The sequence below is a fragment of the Trichoderma citrinoviride genome, assembly GCF_003025115.1.
Source record: "Trichoderma citrinoviride strain TUCIM 6016 unplaced genomic scaffold BBK36scaffold_3, whole genome shotgun sequence".
NCBI lineage: Eukaryota > Fungi > Ascomycota > Sordariomycetes > Hypocreales > Hypocreaceae > Trichoderma > Trichoderma citrinoviride.
The window spans coordinates 48,567-67,939 of NW_020194711.1; the positions used below are offsets into that span (position 1 = coordinate 48,567).

General features: G+C 49.3%; 6 protein-coding genes across 6 annotated transcripts; 4 read left to right on the forward strand and 2 right to left on the reverse strand.

Moving 5' to 3' along the window:
• Positions 1-950: 950 nt before the first annotated feature.
• Positions 951-3,599, forward strand: BBK36DRAFT_1156674 (nucleotide-binding domain-containing protein; the record flags this gene model as incomplete). Its single annotated transcript, XM_024893946.1, has 1 exon — positions 951-3,599. One exon carries the CDS (start codon positions 951-953, stop codon positions 3,597-3,599), a length of 2,649 nt encoding a protein of 882 aa, XP_024751730.1.
• Positions 3,600-4,065: 466 nt separating this feature from the next.
• On the reverse strand, positions 4,066-5,079 carry BBK36DRAFT_1190738 (NAD(P)-binding protein; the record flags this gene model as incomplete). Its single annotated transcript, XM_024896682.1, has 1 exon — positions 4,066-5,079. The coding sequence occupies one exon, from the start codon at positions 5,077-5,079 to the stop codon at positions 4,066-4,068; it is 1,014 nt and encodes a 337-aa protein (XP_024751731.1).
• Positions 5,080-7,668: 2,589 nt separating this feature from the next.
• BBK36DRAFT_1166327 (hypothetical protein) lies at positions 7,669-9,374 on the reverse strand (the record flags this gene model as incomplete). The annotated part of the gene is made up of 2 exons (XM_024894896.1): positions 7,669-8,401; positions 8,455-9,374. 2 exons carry the CDS (start codon positions 9,372-9,374, stop codon positions 7,669-7,671), a joined length of 1,653 nt encoding a protein of 550 aa, XP_024751732.1.
• Positions 9,375-12,221: 2,847 nt separating this feature from the next.
• Positions 12,222-14,535, forward strand: BBK36DRAFT_1166328 (hypothetical protein; the record flags this gene model as incomplete). Its single annotated transcript, XM_024894897.1, has 9 exons — positions 12,222-12,319; positions 12,638-12,740; positions 12,825-12,956; positions 13,011-13,210; positions 13,244-13,336; positions 13,435-13,711; positions 13,748-13,800; positions 13,932-14,067; positions 14,119-14,535. 9 exons carry the CDS (start codon positions 12,222-12,224, stop codon positions 14,533-14,535), a joined length of 1,509 nt encoding a protein of 502 aa, XP_024751733.1.
• A 1,536-nt stretch (positions 14,536-16,071) lies between these two features.
• On the forward strand, positions 16,072-17,757 carry BBK36DRAFT_1166329 (hypothetical protein; the record flags this gene model as incomplete). Its single annotated transcript, XM_024894898.1, has 1 exon — positions 16,072-17,757. The coding sequence occupies one exon, from the start codon at positions 16,072-16,074 to the stop codon at positions 17,755-17,757; it is 1,686 nt and encodes a 561-aa protein (XP_024751734.1).
• Positions 17,758-18,382: 625 nt separating this feature from the next.
• Positions 18,383-19,171, forward strand: BBK36DRAFT_1138534 (metal dependent phosphohydrolase; the record flags this gene model as incomplete). Its single annotated transcript, XM_024893245.1, has 1 exon — positions 18,383-19,171. The coding sequence occupies one exon, from the start codon at positions 18,383-18,385 to the stop codon at positions 19,169-19,171; it is 789 nt and encodes a 262-aa protein (XP_024751735.1).
• Between the last annotated feature and the right edge of the window lie 202 nt (positions 19,172-19,373).

Here is a 19,373-nt window from a genome sequence, read left to right on the forward strand (position 1 = left end):
TGTCAGGAAAAGCTCATGCATCCCTGTTTGATGAGACTATACATACTACCTTACTTCGTACGAAGTACCTTATGTACTACCTTAATATGGTGGGATGGTTTGCGGAGTACTTGTACGCTCTATTGTACATGGCTCGGCAATGTACTTATTGTGGCGGAGAGCGTCCTTCTGTAGCAGGCATGTCTCACATGCTCGGAGAAACAACCGAGACCCTGCAACGGTAGTTATGTGTATACAATCAGGCATAAAGGTTCATATGTAGGAGTTTTGGAGATGATCGCATTGTCTGACGTGAGACGAATGATACTTTACAGTAGCAATATCTCGTTGCAATTATGACATTGTATCCTTGTTCAAACTGGCCTATGGACTGCCTGGATAATGGAGGTAGCTCCATAAGAGAGTTTGTCATCTCAACTTCGCTCAATTCCTCTATGGAAGAGTCTTGGGCGTGGATTCCACTTCATGTAAATGATTCTATCTACAAGCTCAAATGATAGAAGAAAAGCAATCTACAATGCGTGAGGCTTCGGTGCGGGCCGTAACGTTGGATAACACGTCTCTGGTGGGCAAGGGCTGGTCCTTGAACTTGGCTCCTTGGCCTTTCGAGTGGGCTGGAGGGCAACCGATGCTGATCCCAGTGTAACCGAGAAGACTCATCGTCCTCGTACGAGAATCACATGGATTCAGGAGATTCGGCATGTGCTCAAAATATACCCAGTAGATGCATATAGCCTAGAATATAATTGTACGTAACCACAATCCATCTACAATGTGTGGGGGTCATACAAAGATCGTGAAGTAGAGCGTTGAGAGTATTTCGTACTACTATATAAGACTCAGTTGCGAGTATTGATTCGAGGAAACAGTCATTGAACAACATCCAGCAGGCCAGAAATTTCCAAGCACAGTCAAAAGCTTTGGAAGACCAAAGCTTTATAGAGCTGACCATGAAGCTCCTTGTTACCACCAGTCTCCCCTCCTTTCCTTCTGAGCCCAACTTGTCTGCATACATACACGCTTGTGATGCTACATCCGACCTTTCCATTCCACTGGCCAGTCCAGAGACTGTGGATGTTTGGATATGCGATGGTCCAGAAGCTACCAGTGATCTGTTGAATCTCTGGCTGAACCAAGCTTCCCACATTCCCAAGTCCATGCTGGTCAGAGACACAGGAAGCATTGGCCGTCTTCAAGAATATGCCAATGGCCGCGTGGCTGAGATAAAAGAATTCCCAGAGCAAAAGGGTACTGCAACAGAATGGGAGGAGTCAATACTTCGAGAGGCAGAACTGCTCTACGCGAGTGCTCGCGCCAATGCTGGGGTCCACAGGCCGAATAGCATAAAGGAACACGACAGCAAGAAGTCTATCCTGCTCGTTGGAGCCGGCATTGTGAACTTGATTACTTCACTGTTTCTGGTTTCACGTGGATATCGAGTACGCATCGTAGATGCCGGTCCGAATCCTCGCCTTTGCAAGGACTGGACACGACTCGGCGTTACCAATGGTGGTGGCAACGCCCGCATGTTTACTCAAACCGAGGCCGACAACTACAACGAGAAGGGTAGCAAGCTCTATCAGAACATGCAGTCCATCTTCCGCAAGACTGCCCGCAATGGCGGATGGAGCGTAAAGCCACCCAAAGACTTTACTGCTGCGGAACTTAGTTGGGTGAACACCTTTGAGCAGGTTCCAGCTTGGATGGCATTAGCCTTCAGAGAGAACATACATCACATCAACCAAGAAGCCGGCAAGCTGTGGAACGAACTCATTGAGACAACTCCACAGCTTTTTCAAGATGTCGAATTTCGCAAGGACATCCTCCGCCTGTACGTGGAGCCGATTGCTCTGGAAGCAGCAATCAACTTACACAACAAACTGGGTGCCATGGTCCATGCCACCACTCCAGAGGAGTTTCTTCTTGCAAACCCCGGCTTCCGCTCCGCAGCCGAGTCGGACCACCTCGCTGGAGGCATCACTGTGGACGGATTTACAGTCAATATCCACCCCTTTATGGCAAAATTGATCGACCACATCACGGCGCTGGGCGGGGAGTTCGTCTGGGATTGTGAGGTGCAGAGCATCGAGCGAAATGCTGTGGGCGAAGTGACCACGGTAGAGTCAGAGCTTGGCCCTCTGGAGGCGGACCACGTTGTGGTAAATGCCGGAGTGACCGGCAATGCCTTGCTCGCTGGAAGTGCGTCCGAGAACCTCATCCAAGGTGTGCTCGGCATCTGGTTGCAGATTCCCAACCTGCACCCGCAGTTGCAACATTCCATGAAGATCCACCGCCGGCATCACCTTGTAGAGGACATCAATGTCACCGTTGCCAAAGACGTGCAGACAGGGGAAGACATCCTGATGTTTGGAGGTGGGTACGGCTTCGTTGGGCTAGATCGTCCCGCCCATGACTCCCCAGAGCTCAGAGCCTTGTTCGACGAGCTCGAGAAAGTGGCAAGCATTTACTTCCCACAGGGATATGCGGCAGCCAAGGAGCGTGGCAGTTTGTACCCAGGCGGAAACCGCAAGTTTTGCGTCCGGCCATTCACAGCTACTGGGCTGGGGGTTTTCGAAAGAATCCCTACTGCAAGGGGCGGTCAGCTCATCATCACCGGTGGCAACAACACCGGCGGTTTTGCGCAGGCACCCGCTATCGCTCGGGCTGTGTGGCGATCATTGGTCGGCGAGCATGACCCCATGCATGTGCTCTTCCACCCCGATCGCGGCAGGCTTCCCGTTGCTAAGAGGTACAAGTCTCGATTCCCTGAGCCGCTGTCCCTGCGCGGACTGGAAGCTCGGCAGCCGATGAGGGTGCTCGTACTCTGCTCAGACGGCCCTCAGCACAGCTACCTCCGATACCGTCTCGACCAGGCTTTTCCAGGATACCGTTGCATCTTGGAGACAAACCAAGGCCAGATCCGCCAGTTGGTGGAAAAACGTCGCTTCGTCGACGCATGCTACATGAAGTATCACGGCCTGCGACGCCATTATTCTGGACATGACCAGCAGCGCAAGGCTTACTTCGACCGCTTGGTCCCCCGGGATCACGTCTTCACGTCCCCAGACCTCACGGTGGACAGCGTCAACTGCCGCGAGGTGTGGGATGCGGTGGAACAGTGGAAGCCTGAGCTGACGATCGTTTCGGGCACTAAATTCATCGGTCGGAAACTGAACGAGCGCGGCGGCTTGATGATCAACCTTCACATCGGACATCTGCCGGAGTACAAGGGGAACCACTGCATCTTCTTTGCGCTTTACGATGGGGCATTGGACAAGGTGTCGGCGACTTTACACCAGCTAACACCGCATCTGGACGGGGGCGATGTGCTGGATACTGTTTCTCCCCCAATCCTGCCAGGGGACAGTGAGGAGACGCTGTATGCACGAAGTGTTCACATGGCAATCGACCGGTGCATAAAACATGTGGAGCAGTTTTCGCTGGGTAAGAGACTGGAGCTTACGCCCCAGACCGCCGCGGGGAGAACGTTTCGGCATAGGGACCGTACGCCTGTCAAGGAGCTGCTGTTGTGGTGGAAAATGAATGTGGGAGGGTTGCTTTGGGATCAGAATACTACCAATAAGGCAAAGGTGGAGTAAATTGTACTGTACTCCGTAGAGAGTTGCCTGGATAGTACGACGTAGCCCTACTGGCTTTTCAGTCCCCTATACATACGAGTTACTTCTCTAACCTTTTGTTACGTAGCAGTTCCAGTATCGTTCTATTGCAGTAATATCTGTTGAGCATCTTACGAAGTACAAGGTAAGGTAGTCATTGAGGTAGCACTGGTGATGCCTGTTTCGCAGGGCTTTTGGAGTTTGATGCGGACTGCAGAGGACTTTGGCCTTCAGCCGCTTTTATTTATCCTTTCTAACACCGACTGTGAAGAATGGTGGATGGATGAGTGATGATCATTCAGAGCACTTGAGCGACATAGTTTGTTACATGTAACCTAGTAGAGGATTCTGGCATCAGCATCCTTGCTCAATCTGTGTGCCAGGAGTACAGTACGAATAAGAGATCTGCTCGAGATCGGAACACTCCTCACCAAAACGTGCAGGCTGTTTATGCTGCCGCTGCTTCAGCTCGTTCCGCCGATAAAAGCTGGGAAAATGTGTCCTTGATAGTGTCTCTCATTGTCAAATACTTCAGACCCAAGACCCTCTCTGCTTTGCTGCCATCCACACCGTAGGCATCCTCTCTCCATCCTGGCTTTCCCACTGGCAGTCTCGATCTCAGTTCGGGAAATTCTTCTCTCCCGATATCCACCACAGTTTGCCAGCGGAGAGGCTGCCCAACCCAGAAGCGCTCTCCACCGGCCGCCGGCACTTCAAGGGCAAGTAGATGGGCGGCACTGACCTCGCGAACATCTGCATACCCGCCAAAGTCAAACTCGGGCACGTCTTTGGCGCCCAAGAGGTTGTAGATGAGGCGGACACTTTCACTGAGGTGCTTCGTGGAGGTCAGTTCAGTGGCATAGGGGCCAAAGATCCACGGCGGAGTTATCGTGACAACGTCGAATGGTGCGTCGGGGTGCTCCTCTGCCCATTTCCAGACGGCACGCTCGGCCAGGGCCTTTGAAGCGCAATACGCAGTTACGCCGTCTGTAGATGGGTCGGCGGCCTGCTCATAAGTGATGGGGTTCCAGTCCTTTTCGTTGTACACATAGCCGACTCGTTTCCCTTTGGTAATATCCGCGACAGAGGCGTGCGACGACGTGACGACAACTCGCTTGACGTCCTTTCCGTAACGTAGGGCAGCATCGAGTATGGCTACCGATCCTTGAATAGCAGGTTTGAGCAAATCTTCCTCATTATTCTTTGGCTCAAGATTGAAGGGAGAAGCGGCATGAACGACGCCGGTCACGCCCTCAAACGCCTCTTGAAACGATTCTGGCTTGGTGAGGTCCGTCACAACGACATGGGAAAGCTTCGATGCGAACTGAGGGAATTGATCGACGAGCTTCTTGAATGAAGCTTCCGTTCTCACGACGGCGCGGACGCTGTGGCCGCGTGTGAAGGCTTCCTTAACCAAGTGGCCGCCGAGGAAGCCGGTGCTGCCTGTGATAAGAACGACCATTTTGACCAAGGCTGTAATAGAAGGCTCTTTGGAAATGGCAATCTGAGGCTTCTGGTAATTGCTGACTGTTCTGAGTAGGTAAATCGGGACTTGAAGCTTCTCAAGCTCTTATACTACTTCTGAGCAGGCCATACTTGCGAATGTGTGCCCCTATGCTATTCAATCGGCAGCCAGGCACGCCCAGCTCAAGGGGTCACTTAGGAAAAGGCGTAGACTACTACAGTGCCAAACATTCATATTTGATGGCACAGATTGGCATGTTATGGTCCAACTACACATGATGTCATTCATAGGGTAGTGGCTGCGTCGAGGCAAAAGAGGACGACTGAGGTGCATGTTGTGGGAAGCAGCCTTAAAAGCACACATGAGAGTATATGCTACGGCTGATAACGCCACTGCGAGTAGTCTGTATAATCTCGATTTCTTACCTCAGGAATAACAAGCGCGTAGTTGATCAATCTACGTTCTCAGACACTAGACTTTAGGCAACATACCCCGACTTGGGGTGAAGTGGCAGTTCAGCTTGCCTCGATCAGCCAACAAAACCTCGATCAGACGAGTGTAAACCGTTGAGATACGCGGAGCATTCGGTCCAATTCTGGCCTTTTTGATTGGTAGAACTCCAAATTGCTCGCCATTGATGGAAGTAAGGTTTTGACCCAGCGAAGAACGTTACGAACTAAAATATTACAACCCCGCTATTGACCCGGGAAGATGCGAGGTGGGTTGAGTGGGTTCAACACCTATTTCCTAACCAGTCTGCCGAAATCCACTGGAGACTTCATGCTGGTTCGTCGTAAACTTCTATCAGAGACAAGCCGCAGAAACTTTATCATGAGAAACCGAGGAAGAATGTCTCCCTCATGATAACCCTGGCGCTCCGAAAGTACCTCTATAGTAGCCCTTGTAATGATTAGTTTAGTCTCCAATTCAGTCTGATGGTGGAATATACTGAAGATTGGAATTTGGGTCTCAAACATCATTCTCACGCCGTCTGCATCTACAGTGGGAGATCTTCCGATGGCATTGCGAAATATGGGTGAAATAGAAAGCTAGCCGCTCACCAGATCGGGATTGTCGCTGGCTGACTACCTCAAGGTATACTACACTAACGCAGTTATTAGGTCCTTCAGACAATGTGAGCATCGCTCTCTAAGTTACATGATAATTTTATTACATCGAAGGCAGATAGAGAAATGTTTCATATGTTGATCGTTTAAGATCGCCATGAGAGCAAGTGACCAGTGGCCATGTACCTCATGCAACCTGATATTATATGCACTTGGAAAGAAAGAAATGGACACACAAGTCATCGCTTATAGGTGGCGTGAAAACAGTCAGGGAGATACGGTGTTGTAGTTTCTGGACAATATTGCTGTCCCAAAAGGGTCCTTCTCCCAAATCCGTCATCTACCATCACGGTTTAAACGGCCCGTGCTACTCCCAGCCGTAACCTGCTGAGAGGCCAGGAGTTAGATGATTCCATTAGCATCGGTTCGTCTAATCTAGCAAGGATCACAAACATACCCAAGCCCCTTTCTCCTCGCTTTTCCTCAAGGTCTGCCCCATTTCAGGGACATTCGGTGGCAATGAGGCTCTCAGATTGCGAGACGCGCACGCTGGTGCTGATTTCGAACAGGTTCAGGAACCTACTCAGCTGCATGTGGGACTGCCGATGTGGCCCTCCCAATCATTCATCTGGGCCCTAATGCTCAGGATATCAACGAAGAGGACAAAGCTATGCAGCACCCCTGTTAGCGGCGATTTCTGCGAGGCTGGAAAGAAGCGGTAGATAGACAGTGGCATTCCCAACTTCTCGGATAGGTGACAAAGGACACGTTCGCCAGCCCATTAAGAGAGGGCATAGCCGTTGCTTCCATCTATTAAGAGCTAAAAGCAGTAGACGAAACGGCGTTCGGTGATGCTTCGGAGCAGCTCACTGGCCGTTGGAGTGTAGTGGCCAGGGATATGGCGAGGAGTTGCCATTTAGACAAGCTCCTTAGTCAACTGGATACTGCTTGACCGAGCACGTTATAACTCCCCCAGAAGGAACAAATCACACCCATATACAGGATCATATTTACTATGCTAGAAAGATCGATAAATCCCTCTTTTATTAAGCCATGCAGAGGCCAGGACACGTCGCCCCTGTTATTTAGTTCCCTGGCAAAGATGGCAACCTTCGAGCACTCCAAGTAGCGTGGTCACACATCGCAACATCATAGATTATATCTACTCGACTCGTTAGCAAGCCGTGTCAGGATCTACTGGTCTCTAAACTCGGTTGTGCCGGTGACGAGTACTGTCTTCTTGGTCTTGCGTTGTGTTTCAGAGCTGTCATGTAGGAAGCTAGGTTTGGTAAGAGATGTCACATTGGTTGACAGTCTTACAAGAAAATGAAACTTGGTCTCTGGAAGTGAAAGTGGCTAAGCGCAGCGTACCGTGTCACGGGCCTCGGCAACGGCGCCAGAACATCGCTGGCTGGAATCGCAGGGTAAGCCGGCTCAACAAGAATTTGATATTTCCAAACATCAGCTTGACTTGAGGTACATATTCTCAACGGTCAGGAAGCCGTAACCGAAACAGTCTCTATAAGCCCGCCCCAATACTCGAGATCTGCTCGCAGTAGTTCCTGGACCAGATTCCAACAGAACAGCATGACGATTCAAACCGCTTCAGTCGTTTGAGAGAAGCAATAGCCACCTCGGTGTACAGGTCCGACAGCGAAAGCTCCTGTACCAGCCTCGCCAGAAGCGTTGTACACAAGAGAGGAAAACAGTGACCCGCAGTTGCAAATTGACATGTTGCGGCAACCCAAAACAGCAAGCCTATGTGGTTTCCCCAAAGGTTTGCCAGATCAGTCTTACGGAACAGCTTCGTGATTTTTGGCCTGGTTTCCACGTGCTTCGCCGCGGCATAAATGGGAATGCGCAGCCGTTCAGCGGCCAGCAATACCAGCGTTGCTCGTCGGCAGCACTCATACATGGCTTCAGCTTCCTCGTATTGGCCCTTTGCCGCAGGTGTAAAACTTTCAATTTGTTGACGGAGATTTGCTCTCATTTGTAGTACCTCCACGGTGGACCCTGATCCTTGTTTCCCATCGTCAGAGAATGTCGCAAGCCAACTGTGCACCAGCCTCGCAAGTAGCAGCATTTGGGCCTCAATGTGTACCGTAGAGGTCTTGTCGATCCACTGAAGAGTGAGAGGTGATATCCATTGCTCGGCAATAGGGCAGTCATGAGATAAACCCGTCACTGGAAATAGTGTCTCAATGTCTGCTGAAGGGGTATGTAGATAATCAGCGGCCTCTATAGAGATGGAACTGTCGAATATGTTAGCAGGCTATGAAGAGTTGAAAATAGTGGAAAAACCTACAGTTTCATGTAGTTAGAGATGTACTGAAGTAGCGCGATGCTGTCCCCATCCTGGAAACCGGTCTTCGTTCTCAAAAGTAGTCTGCGTAGTGCTTGCCGGTGAAGTCTTTGTTCGTTGTACGAGCTTAGAGCTACAACTGCAGACTCTTCATTGCATAAGTAATCTTCTTCCAGAGTTACATTGATGTACTCTCTGATGCTGAGCCCTCTTGGAAAGTCTCTGGAGACCAGACATACAATGGGAGCTCCCAGTGCCAGTATGGCAACCAGACAGCGAGGACTTAGCAATGCGTCTGGGGAGTTCATCTTGGAAGTCAAGTAGCGGATAACTTGACTCTTCAATTCCAGCAATGTTGTCGTTGTCCCTTGTCCTGTTAGTGCTATGTAATGAGCATAGCCTACCATTAGGCAGCTACTAAACATCATGGCACTGTCTTCATTGTCAACCATGACAAATCTCCTCACAAACTCGACATTATAGAATCTCAACGCTGCCACATCGGCCGAAAAGGAGCTCGTCGATTTCGCCTCGGATGTGATAGCAGAAAGATATCGTGTGACCATAGGTGCGATGTGAGGCGGTGTTGCATCGTCCTGCCTCAGTGGTAAACCCTTCTTTTTCGCTCGCTTTGTTGTCCGCCTGGATTGGGTAGTCGAAAATTCAGAGTCGCGACCTTCAGACTCGACGCCCTGGGATTCAAAGCGCTCATCCGCATCGTGTTTAGGTACGTTGGCGTTATCTTGCTTCTGCTTTCTCTCCTTGCCAACCTGCCACTGACGCTTTGCAGGGCCGCTCCAGTACGCGGCGTGGCTTCTTGTTGCGTCGGAATGGGTTTTCAACCATCTCATTTGATTCCCTTCGAATTCCGGTATCACGAAAGTGAACCTTGGAGGAGGCTTCGCATGCTTACGCAAGGGCATGGTCGAATAAGGGCTTCCGCGAGCGACAAACCAGGCTTAGCACGGCGGGAAGGTGAATTGACTTCAGATTGATGCCAAGCGCACGGTTACCGCACCCTTCTCATCATGTAGTCTTTATAAGGTTGAGGGGGCGCCAAATGTCCAAATGATGGTATTCAGTGGTGTCAATGGGCAGATTGAAGGAAAGTTGAGAGCCTGCACCGTCCGTTGTTGTTGCTGTTTGTAATCTGGCGTTGACCAATAGCAACGGAGTGGCGTGAATCCTTTCATAATGATGAAGGCTTAGTCTGCACCGCCGTTGTAACTGAAGCTAGAAATCTGCAAGCCCACTAGCAGATTGGGGTTGTTCGGATTGGTCGGTAATACGAAAATTGAGAGTTGTCTGACAAACATCGTATAGAGGCGTCGTGAAAGCGGCTCTCGAGGATAAGCTTACAGGGCCCCTGGTCGTCACTTAGAAAGAGACACGGCCCAAATATGCCTACGGAGTACTTTGCGAAAGAGATATCATTGGAACAATCGAGACACGTCGAGTTATATAGTGCTATATTCTGAATCCTCAATGTGGTGGCCAAGAAAGCCTCTCCACAGCTTTCCAACTGCTCCTTGTAATTGTAGGAGTTGTAGGGCTGACTGGAATGCATTAGTAGTCCTGAAACGTGCGCTCCTGTAGTAATCACCCTGTCGTCCACAGCGTTGATGACTCAAATGCTGTGGGGACACGCCTTTATAAATAGAATGCCACATAGCTTTAGGGCTTGCAACTGAGTCTGAACAGGAGACGTTTCATAGTTGATCGCACAATGGCGCTGTCAATTGCCATTGCCTATTTACAAAGGAACCTTACTGTGTATACTGGAGGTTTTATAAGCCATCAATCCCATAGCAAACAAGGTAGTCATCAAGCTGCAAATCCCGAGGAACCATGTCGTTAGAGTGTGATAACACTTGTGGAGAAGCCATAGTGGTTATACCGAGCAAAGGCTGGAATACAAAACCACGTTGAGACTCAGTGGACTTTCCCTGGCCGCTTCCACTGCCGTTGCCAGTTCTTTAGAAAGTCGGTAGTCAGGTTAAAGACGTTTTAGAATAGTGAGAGAGCAGAAATATACAATCTGCCGAGAATCGCGCCATACCTACTCGGTGACTAAATACTATGGGGTAGACAAATGAGGGAGTGCAGCAGTGTCAGGGGCTGAAGGGGTTTCTTTTCTTCCTTTCGGTATCCTTTCGGGGAGCAACGTAATTGGAACAAGTGAGTTAATCAACGAAAAGTGTTTGCAGAGCAATTACAAAGGTAGCCATGCAGCCATGCTGCGGAGTAATGTGAACAAGCGTTTTCTCTCGTCTAGGCATTTCTTGGCTAAGGCTCATTGACCCTGCAACTTCCATATTTAGTATAGCAGGAAACCAACATGCATAGGGTGATTCATTCTGTCTGCAGAGCGATTGGAGAATTTGTGACAGGAGGACCGCCTACGTTGGGCAGTCCTATGGTAATAGTACCCTGTGGAGTTATGCTTAGTATTCCAGAATTCATAAGCTACTTAGTTACGTTATCTATTGATCTAATACCCTGATCGATTATCGCCATATGCCCTTATTCAACCAGTGTAAGTCTTGCAAACCAGAACTTCTCTTATGTCTCATATAAACATCCATAACCTTCTTCGTCTAACATACCCTAAGTAGGTAAGCTCGTGATCAGTGGCACTGCCTCGTGTCAGATGGTTGACGGGATGTAAGACAAAATTTCATGACGGGACCTCTAACTACTAAATGAGGTATCTTTTAAACTTATTCGTCTACTGGTATAGGGATATACCCAACTGTATATCCATACCTTGCCTACTCCAACAGGCAGAGCTAGCTATTGTCCTTGCCCAGTTGTCTCAAGTGTATAGACTCGTATGGAAAAGGCATAGACGTTCATGGAGAGTTGCTTGTTGTTCTCAAGGCATCTATACGAGCGTATCAAGGGAAACAACGGCGACTATTTTCCCTAATCGTTTCTTCTCGATGTCCATCTGGCAGAATTGTCCTACAAAATCTTCCTTGGTAGCAATGCAGTTATAATCACCATGTTGGACATCACACTATGTCAGCCCTTATGGCATGAAACATCTTTATATCGATCTAGACCCAGCAATGCGCCGATTTTTAGCCTAAAAGTAATCTCCAGAGGCATCCATGATATCCTAGTTGTATAGCCGTCCATGAGGGCAGCTATTGCTGGAAAAGCCAGGCACACGTCGGTTGTCCTGTGGCCTTCACAGGGCCGACGACGCGCGGATCGTCCCAAACATTGACGGTTGTGCATTCAATTCGCTCAATGCCGGGAAACATCTCCTGAATCCCAGGAATCAGGGGGCCCCACACACTTTCTTTCGTGGTGATTACGACGACGGGAACTTTGAGAGTCAAGCCAACTGCTTCTAATCGGGCAATATCCCAGAAAGCTAAACAAATGACGAAAGAAGATGAATAATAGTACTCTAGTTTTCAACTACGAATCTCTTCGTTGCTAATTAACGGTCAATTCCATGACCTACCTAATCTTTTGGTTGGTTCACCAACAATTGAGACTGTAAGAACAGAGTTGGGACCAACCTTATTCTTGCGGCTTACAGTGGCTGATCTCCACAACCATCGCCAAACAGACTTGGCGATGTTTGCCAAGAGTACGCTCAGATTGAACCGTTTGGCAACCCCCGGTCCTTCAGTCAGCTCATTTAAGGCTGACCTCCAGAGCCTCCCACTCTAATAAGGCTGCCTCAGCTGCAATTAATTCTGGCCGAACATTCTTCTTTGCAAACAGCCGTGGAGAAAGCAAATGAAGTATAACAAATGGACTCCGCGCATTTTACGCTGCCCACCAAAGCCGATAAGCCAGGTTCTCCGCGACCCAATGGCCGAACAACCGAACAATACACTGGACATGCATAGTTGAGCCCATACTCGTGCCTATCGTGTGGAAGAAAGAAGAAAAAGTGCGATAGAGTCTACCCTTGCGACAACTGTCACCTAGTTGGCACAGATTGCTTGTTCTTGCCGAGACGACCCTCAACCAGGCCAAGAATCACGTAAGGGATGCTGGAGAGGCTGCAGCATCTTGAGGGAGTAATCGGCCAATGACGAGACAACTACAACCAAATAGCCACGCAACCATCCTCTCAGGATGCAGAGCTACGGCCAACTTTAGGTATTCGAGAGGCTGATTCTAGACCTCGTTCTGATATGAACAACAGCGAATGATCACAGAGTGATGCAGTAACTGAATTGGGCACGGAGCTTGGCAGGCTGGCTGTGGGAGATGGACGAATCAGACACATCAGCAGTGGCTTCTGGGCAATCTTGGACGAAGAGGTACGTCATCTGGCTGACGGCAGACTACGATGATCTTTTTCTTTTCTTTTATATTTCCGTAATTCTCCCCTTCGCCTTGACTAGGTGGATGACCTGAAGAGTTTACTGATGGACTTCCCGGATGATACAGAGACTTCGAACGCACCCATCACGTCAAACTCCAGACCTACCGACCAGAGCTTCATCTTTGGGATAGGTGCTCAGCATCATTCCGTGGTCAGCCTCCAACCGCTACCTAACCAGGCACTGCTTTGATGGCGCTTGTCCAAGGAAAACTGCGACAGGCTTATAACAATTCTATCTATACCTACAACGGAGCCGATCATTTTACGAGCCATCAAGCAATCAAATTGTATACCTAAAGGACTTGAGGCACTCATATTCTCCATTTACTTCGCCGCTATAGAGAGTCTCACGGAAAGCGAATGCTGCGACATCTTCGGTAATCACAAGGGGGCTCTCATCGACAGGTACAAATTTGCTACACAGCAGGCATAGGCTAGAGCCCAATTCATTGAAACGAATGAGTTAATAGTGTTGCAAGCTTTTGTCATCTTTCTCACGAGCTTCCGGAATTACGGCATCATCAGGCTCATGTGGAACCTGGCCGCTCTGGTGGTTCGTCTTGCACAGAACGGTAGAGTTCGCCGGGATGTTCTCACTTCGACTTGTCTCCCTTGATCTTTGAATTGAGGCGCATATTGCGGTGGAGTATCTGCGTCCTTGATTTCCGCCCATGCGAAGATTCTGGCCACGACGCTACGCTTCCTCACAGCGGTGCAAACACCCCTATACCATTCAACATCAACGATTCGGACTTGTCCGTACGCATGAAAGAGACTCACCAATCGCGGTTTGACCTCACGGAAATGAGCTTCAACCTGATTGGCTTTGAGGCGACATCTCTGTTTCGACAACTCCAATACTCCTCGACCAGTCCATTGGGGAAATGGGGGAAAGTTGTCGACCTTGTAGAATAGTTAAATCGAGTTTTCGAAAGCCAACAGCGACTTCGTGAATTTTACCTGAAATATTGCAACCTATCTGAACTATTTCTTTGGTAAATATATACCATCTCGCAAATCGAATTCACAAAAACGCGGCTTGTTGCTCACCATCCTTCGCTGCGTCCCGCCGCTTTCGCGAGACTGCCTCAAAATACCCAGGATCGGCTTTCTATGCGTCTATCAGTATTCCAAAATACTGCCTGGCTCTAAGCCCACAAAGAAGACCTAGAAATGGAGGTGGCTATACGAGACACATACACAATGGTATGCGCTTACCTTTCTTGCTCTCTGCCTTGTGTGTTCGGGCTGAAGGCGAACATGTCGACAGGGCATGAACTGCAGTAGATACGAGGCTTAGGCTGGGACACAAGCTCTCAAGCTCTTGCCATATGAGAAGTGCTAAGAGTCAAAGGGGGCCATCGGACATCGACGAAATTTGCTGCGATGAATATAAGCCATTACGGCGGTTGATAGGGAAAGACCGAGCCGCCAGATCCCGAGCACCTCTACTGAAAGGAATTGTTCCCCAGGGCCCTGGCGTAGGCGCAACACACACGATTGCACATGAAGAGCTCGGCATATCTGCAGATAACGAAACATCAGACTTGGGGCATTTCATCAACCATGCGGCACTGGATTGCATGTACGCCGCGTCAGAGGAAACACCGGGAGTCCATCACCACTGGCTTTACGATCTAGAATTCCCCAACCAAGTGCATGATGGAATGTACGGCGGCATGAACTGGAATACCACAGTCGGCATGGATGATTTGAAGCCATTAACTTAAGTCTGCGAACTGTTCACGGTGGCAGGTTGTCCATGGAAATCATAAAAGCGGATGTTGGATATCTACCGGCGATTATACTTGGTCGCAAGTATCTAACTATCCTCAGCTGCGTGCACTTCGCGACAAAACGAGGAATAACGAAAAGTTTGGGTTTCGCTATATTGGCATGAGATGGGCAACAGAAGGAAGTCCCAAGACCTGATGCAATCTAGGATCCTGGCTTTGTATGAAAAAGGTCCTCATATGACGCCGCTCAGTAGAGTCTTCAGTAGTGGTTAGCCAGTTCAAGCAAAGTTGATGTGGCTGGATTATACACTCATCCGCTGGAGAGTCGTGAGCAGGCGACATCCGCTGCAACGTTATGATGCCATTTAATGCATCTAGATCGAGATAGAACGTCATACATTCATCAAGGGAGTTATCAGGTGAGCCATTGGCTAATAAATTCGGACAGTCTCTGGTCATGAGACACTTCTTCCATGCTGAGGCGGGGAAGCATCTTGGCTCGTAGATCAAGGTGCCATTCTCAGCGGCACAAGAACCGATCTTGGCGTAGCTGACAGGGACACTTTGTTACACTGAAGGCGCTGATCGCTTTAACCCGTTGCCGCTACCCCGCCAAAAAGGCTGGCGTTCGGCTTTGTGCGAGAAACACCTCCTCATTCTTTTCGCGTAGACCAGTCTCATCACATCTTCCGGCATTGTGATAGCGCTGCGTTGCGTTGAGTCCAACGCAAGGTGAGGTAGCACAATACCGGGTTCCTGGTTTGTCTTCCTGGCACGACGGTGATCTGTGATCTGTTTCTCTGATGAATGGGCTTCGCTGGCTTCATTGGATCTGTTCTGAAGCTGGCCACTTGAAAACTGCGCAATGCGCCGTTGACGAGAGAGGGCAATCACTGTCGTGAGTCCGTCTTCGCACTTGATGGGGAAGCTGTCCCGAGCCACAGATTGCCAAAATTCCATTAACTGACAATATCACAAACTCACATCTGCTGACAAAAGGCTTTATGGCAACGTTGAGATTTGGTCCACATTGTGGTGTCGAGTTGGTCACGTTGCGACGGTAATGGAGGTGCATAGGCTGCCATGCGCACACAATGGAAGTAAAGACACCGGGTAACACGGAATCAATCAACATTGTTTTACAGTTTTGAAGAGTTGCGCGCTGAGAAATGACTTTTGCTTAGGATTCTAAGACAGACCATACGGACTATTGTGAGTAAAACATGCAGGAAGTTATTGAGCTCCCCCTACGTAGGTAGTGAGACACGTGTTACCAGCAACTGATTCCAGGATATAGTGATACTTCTCAAGTTGGACAATCACGGCAAAAGACGCAATTACTCGGCGGGTATAAATACCTTTGAAGCCGCTCCTCTTCCAATTTCATGAGTGGTCACCCTTGCTACTCTTTTTGGATCGAGGACATATACCAAGAGCCCATTATTCAAGATGGCAGCTCAACGACTGTACGGACCATTCTCATGTTTCCGTAACTTTTACTTCAGAACATTATTCATATTAATCTTTACCATGCTTCCTCATATTAGTGATTCAGCTCCCCTGCGCCCTCAAGGCGGAAAAAGAACGGATTGCCCGCAATCTGAATCTGCAACATACGACATCATCATATACGGGTCCACCCCAGCAGCCCTTGCTGCGGCCATTCAGACGACACGCATGAACAGAACCGTTGCGATTGTATCTCCGACCAGTCATATTGGCGGCATGACCGTATCTGGCCTTGGCTGGACGGACTCCAAGAATGGAAATGCTATCGGGGGCATTGCGAGAGAGTTCTACAGTCGGGTATACCAGTACTATGAATCCGATTCTGCATGGTCCAGAGAGACAAGATCGCAGTACATAGCCAAAAACATAGCTGCTCAGCCAGGGCCCGCGGTAGACGAATCTCAGCAGGTACAATGGACGTTCGAGCCCCATGTAGCGGAGAGCATATTCGAGGACTGGATGAAGGAGTTGAAGATACCCATTTTCCGGAATGAGACTATTATCCCGTCAGCCGGTAGTGTCACAATCAAAAACAACCGGATTACCTCCATCAAGACGCATTCAGGCCATGTATACGACGCATTGATGTTCATGGATACTAGCTATGAGGGGGACTTCATGGCTGCGGCTCAAATTTCCTACAGTATTGGCCGCGAAGCTCGATCAGATTTCGACGAGTCGTTAGCAGGGGTGTTGATTGCCGCGGAGGAAGGCTATCTCGGGATGTCACCATACCTTACACCCGATGATCCCAACAGCGGGCTTATAAAGGGGATCGACCATATTGTTGCGGCCGGGGACGTCCAGAAAATCAATGGTACAGCCGACAATTTTCGGCTTCAAGCATTCAACTATCGACTTAGTTTGACTCAGATAACTGACAACCAAGTGCCCTTTTCTAAACCGGATGACTATGACGAAGATCTGTATGAGATTCTACTCCGCTACATCGAAGCCGGCTACCATGATCTATTTTTCACAAAGCAGCTTATGCCGAACCTCAAGACAGACACCAACTCGAACGGCGGGGTAAGCACTGACTTCCTTGGTGGAAATTATGACCCAGTCAAGAAAACAAACTACATCGAGGAGAGCTTCGCAGACCGCGCAGCTATCGCTCAAAACTACAAAACATATACACAGGGCTTTTTCTGGACGCTTGCCAACCATCCGCGAGTCCCTCAGCGATTTAGGGATTCCGCAAGCACTTGGGGATACGCCAAAGATGAATGGACCTCGAACGGAAACTGGCCTTACGAAATCTACATCCGGGAAGCAAGACGCATGCAGGGAAATTACACTATGAAACAAAGCGACGTACAGAGTCCTCAAACATTCCCCGAGGACAGCATCATCGGCCTCGGATCCTACACGCTTGACTCGCACGAAGTGGAGAGAGTCGTTGTTGACTCGGGGATTCGTAATGAAGGATTGGTGCATACTCCGGTTCCGCAGCCCTTCCCCATTCCGTTCGGGAGTATTATTCCTCGCTCTACCGAGGCCGTCAACTTTCTCAACCCAGTCACGATGAGCAGCACGCATGTGGCCTTTGCAGCAATTCGGATGGAACCAACGTATATGATCATGGGACAAAGCGCGGCGACGGCTGCCGTAATGGCGATTGAGCAATGTGTCAACATTCAGGATGTGGACAGAGCTGAGCTAAGCAGCAGGTTGGCACAAGACAAGCAGGTATTGTCACTATAGGTGTATCGAACTATGTAATATTCTTTTCTCCGAATATATTGGCGGGCAGTATCAAGTCATCAGCATTATGGAACGACGCCCTAGTACTCCGTAGCAATGGCCAAACTATGACAAACTGTGACATGTTTTAGACTCCTCATAGTGTTTGTCTCAATGACCGATTACAAAGGACCTCAACAGAGGTGGTGAATAAAGTTCGATCTAAGGAATACTTCTTCCATACATCGCGACACCTAGCATTCTCTCACTAGTATGAAGTAAACTTGTATAGCTTCATACTGTCTGCATTTCCCTGACGACATCTCGACTAACAACCCACTCGACCTCCGGCCGAATACTCTCATGTGGCCTGATATACAGGCTTGGAGCGATTACGAAAGACCAATTTGATAATCTGACGCTTTATAAGCTCCCATACTTCGCCATTGAAGCCTATGGTGAGTATCCGACAAGAATCGGATATTTTACATAATACTATATCTCGCCATCAACTATAAAAGCACTGTGTATCAGAGAGCAATGCTGCAAGTCTTCTTTTAGCACCTACAACGCATTCAACAAAAGAAGCAAGATAGGAAACCCCATCGATAAAAAGTCTGTCAATCAATCACCCGCAAACCTTATCATGGCAGCCACCTCGCTTCCCGACATCCCTGAAATCGGCCTTGTCTTCCCACGCTCTCCGCTTGCCGAAGCAGCTTTCAAGTACTCCGAGAAGCACTGCGCCCCATTGGTTCATAACCATACCGTTCGCTCGGCTTATTGGGCCCTCATACTCGCAAAGAAGCTTCCCCATGTCTATGGCAACCCGGATCTCGAATTGGTCACCCTGAGCTGCATGCTTCACGACTTGGGCTGGGCCTCGACAAAGGAACTCCTTTCCGCCCATAAGCGCTTCGAGGTCGATGGAGCAGACCTCGCACGAGACTGGCTTCGCAGCAAGCTGGATAACTTGACCCCTGCCAAAGAATGGAGCGAAGACAGGCTCCAAAGATCTTGGTATGCCATTGCGCTGCACACAAACTTCACCTTGACGCCCTACACCGAACCCGATGTGTCCCTAACCAGTATGGCTATCGGCGCCGACTTCTACGGGCCAAAGTATGCTCCTATCGTTGCTCCAGAGAGCAATGTGATCACCGTCGAAGAGTACCACGCTGTGATGAAGCGCTTTCCTCGCGCCGGTTTTGACTATAACGGCTTCAAGGGCGTCATGTGCGACATCTGCCGTGAAAAGCCAGCGACGACCTATGATAACTTCGTGGGCGAGTTTGGCCGCAAATGGGGTCCCAATGGTGATGGCGTTGGCAAGGAGGAGTTCGACAAAGCCATGAGCGACGCAGTCTTTGCCTCGGAGGCGGAGAGGAGTATCGGCTATTTGGTCGAGTTGGATAAATCGGTGGGCTCCGAGTAGAGAGGCGGTTCAAAGTTCGATTGGTTATATCTGTTTCGTCAAATACCTGCCGCATTTCTATGCTGCGGCTAATCAGATAGAGGCTATCGTGTGTTTGCTATTATGTTTTACTATGACTTATTATAGAATTACGGTGTTTTCGATTCTACTCCGCGATTTTCACAGGATCCAGCGTATAATGCAAACCACTCGAGTAACTCAC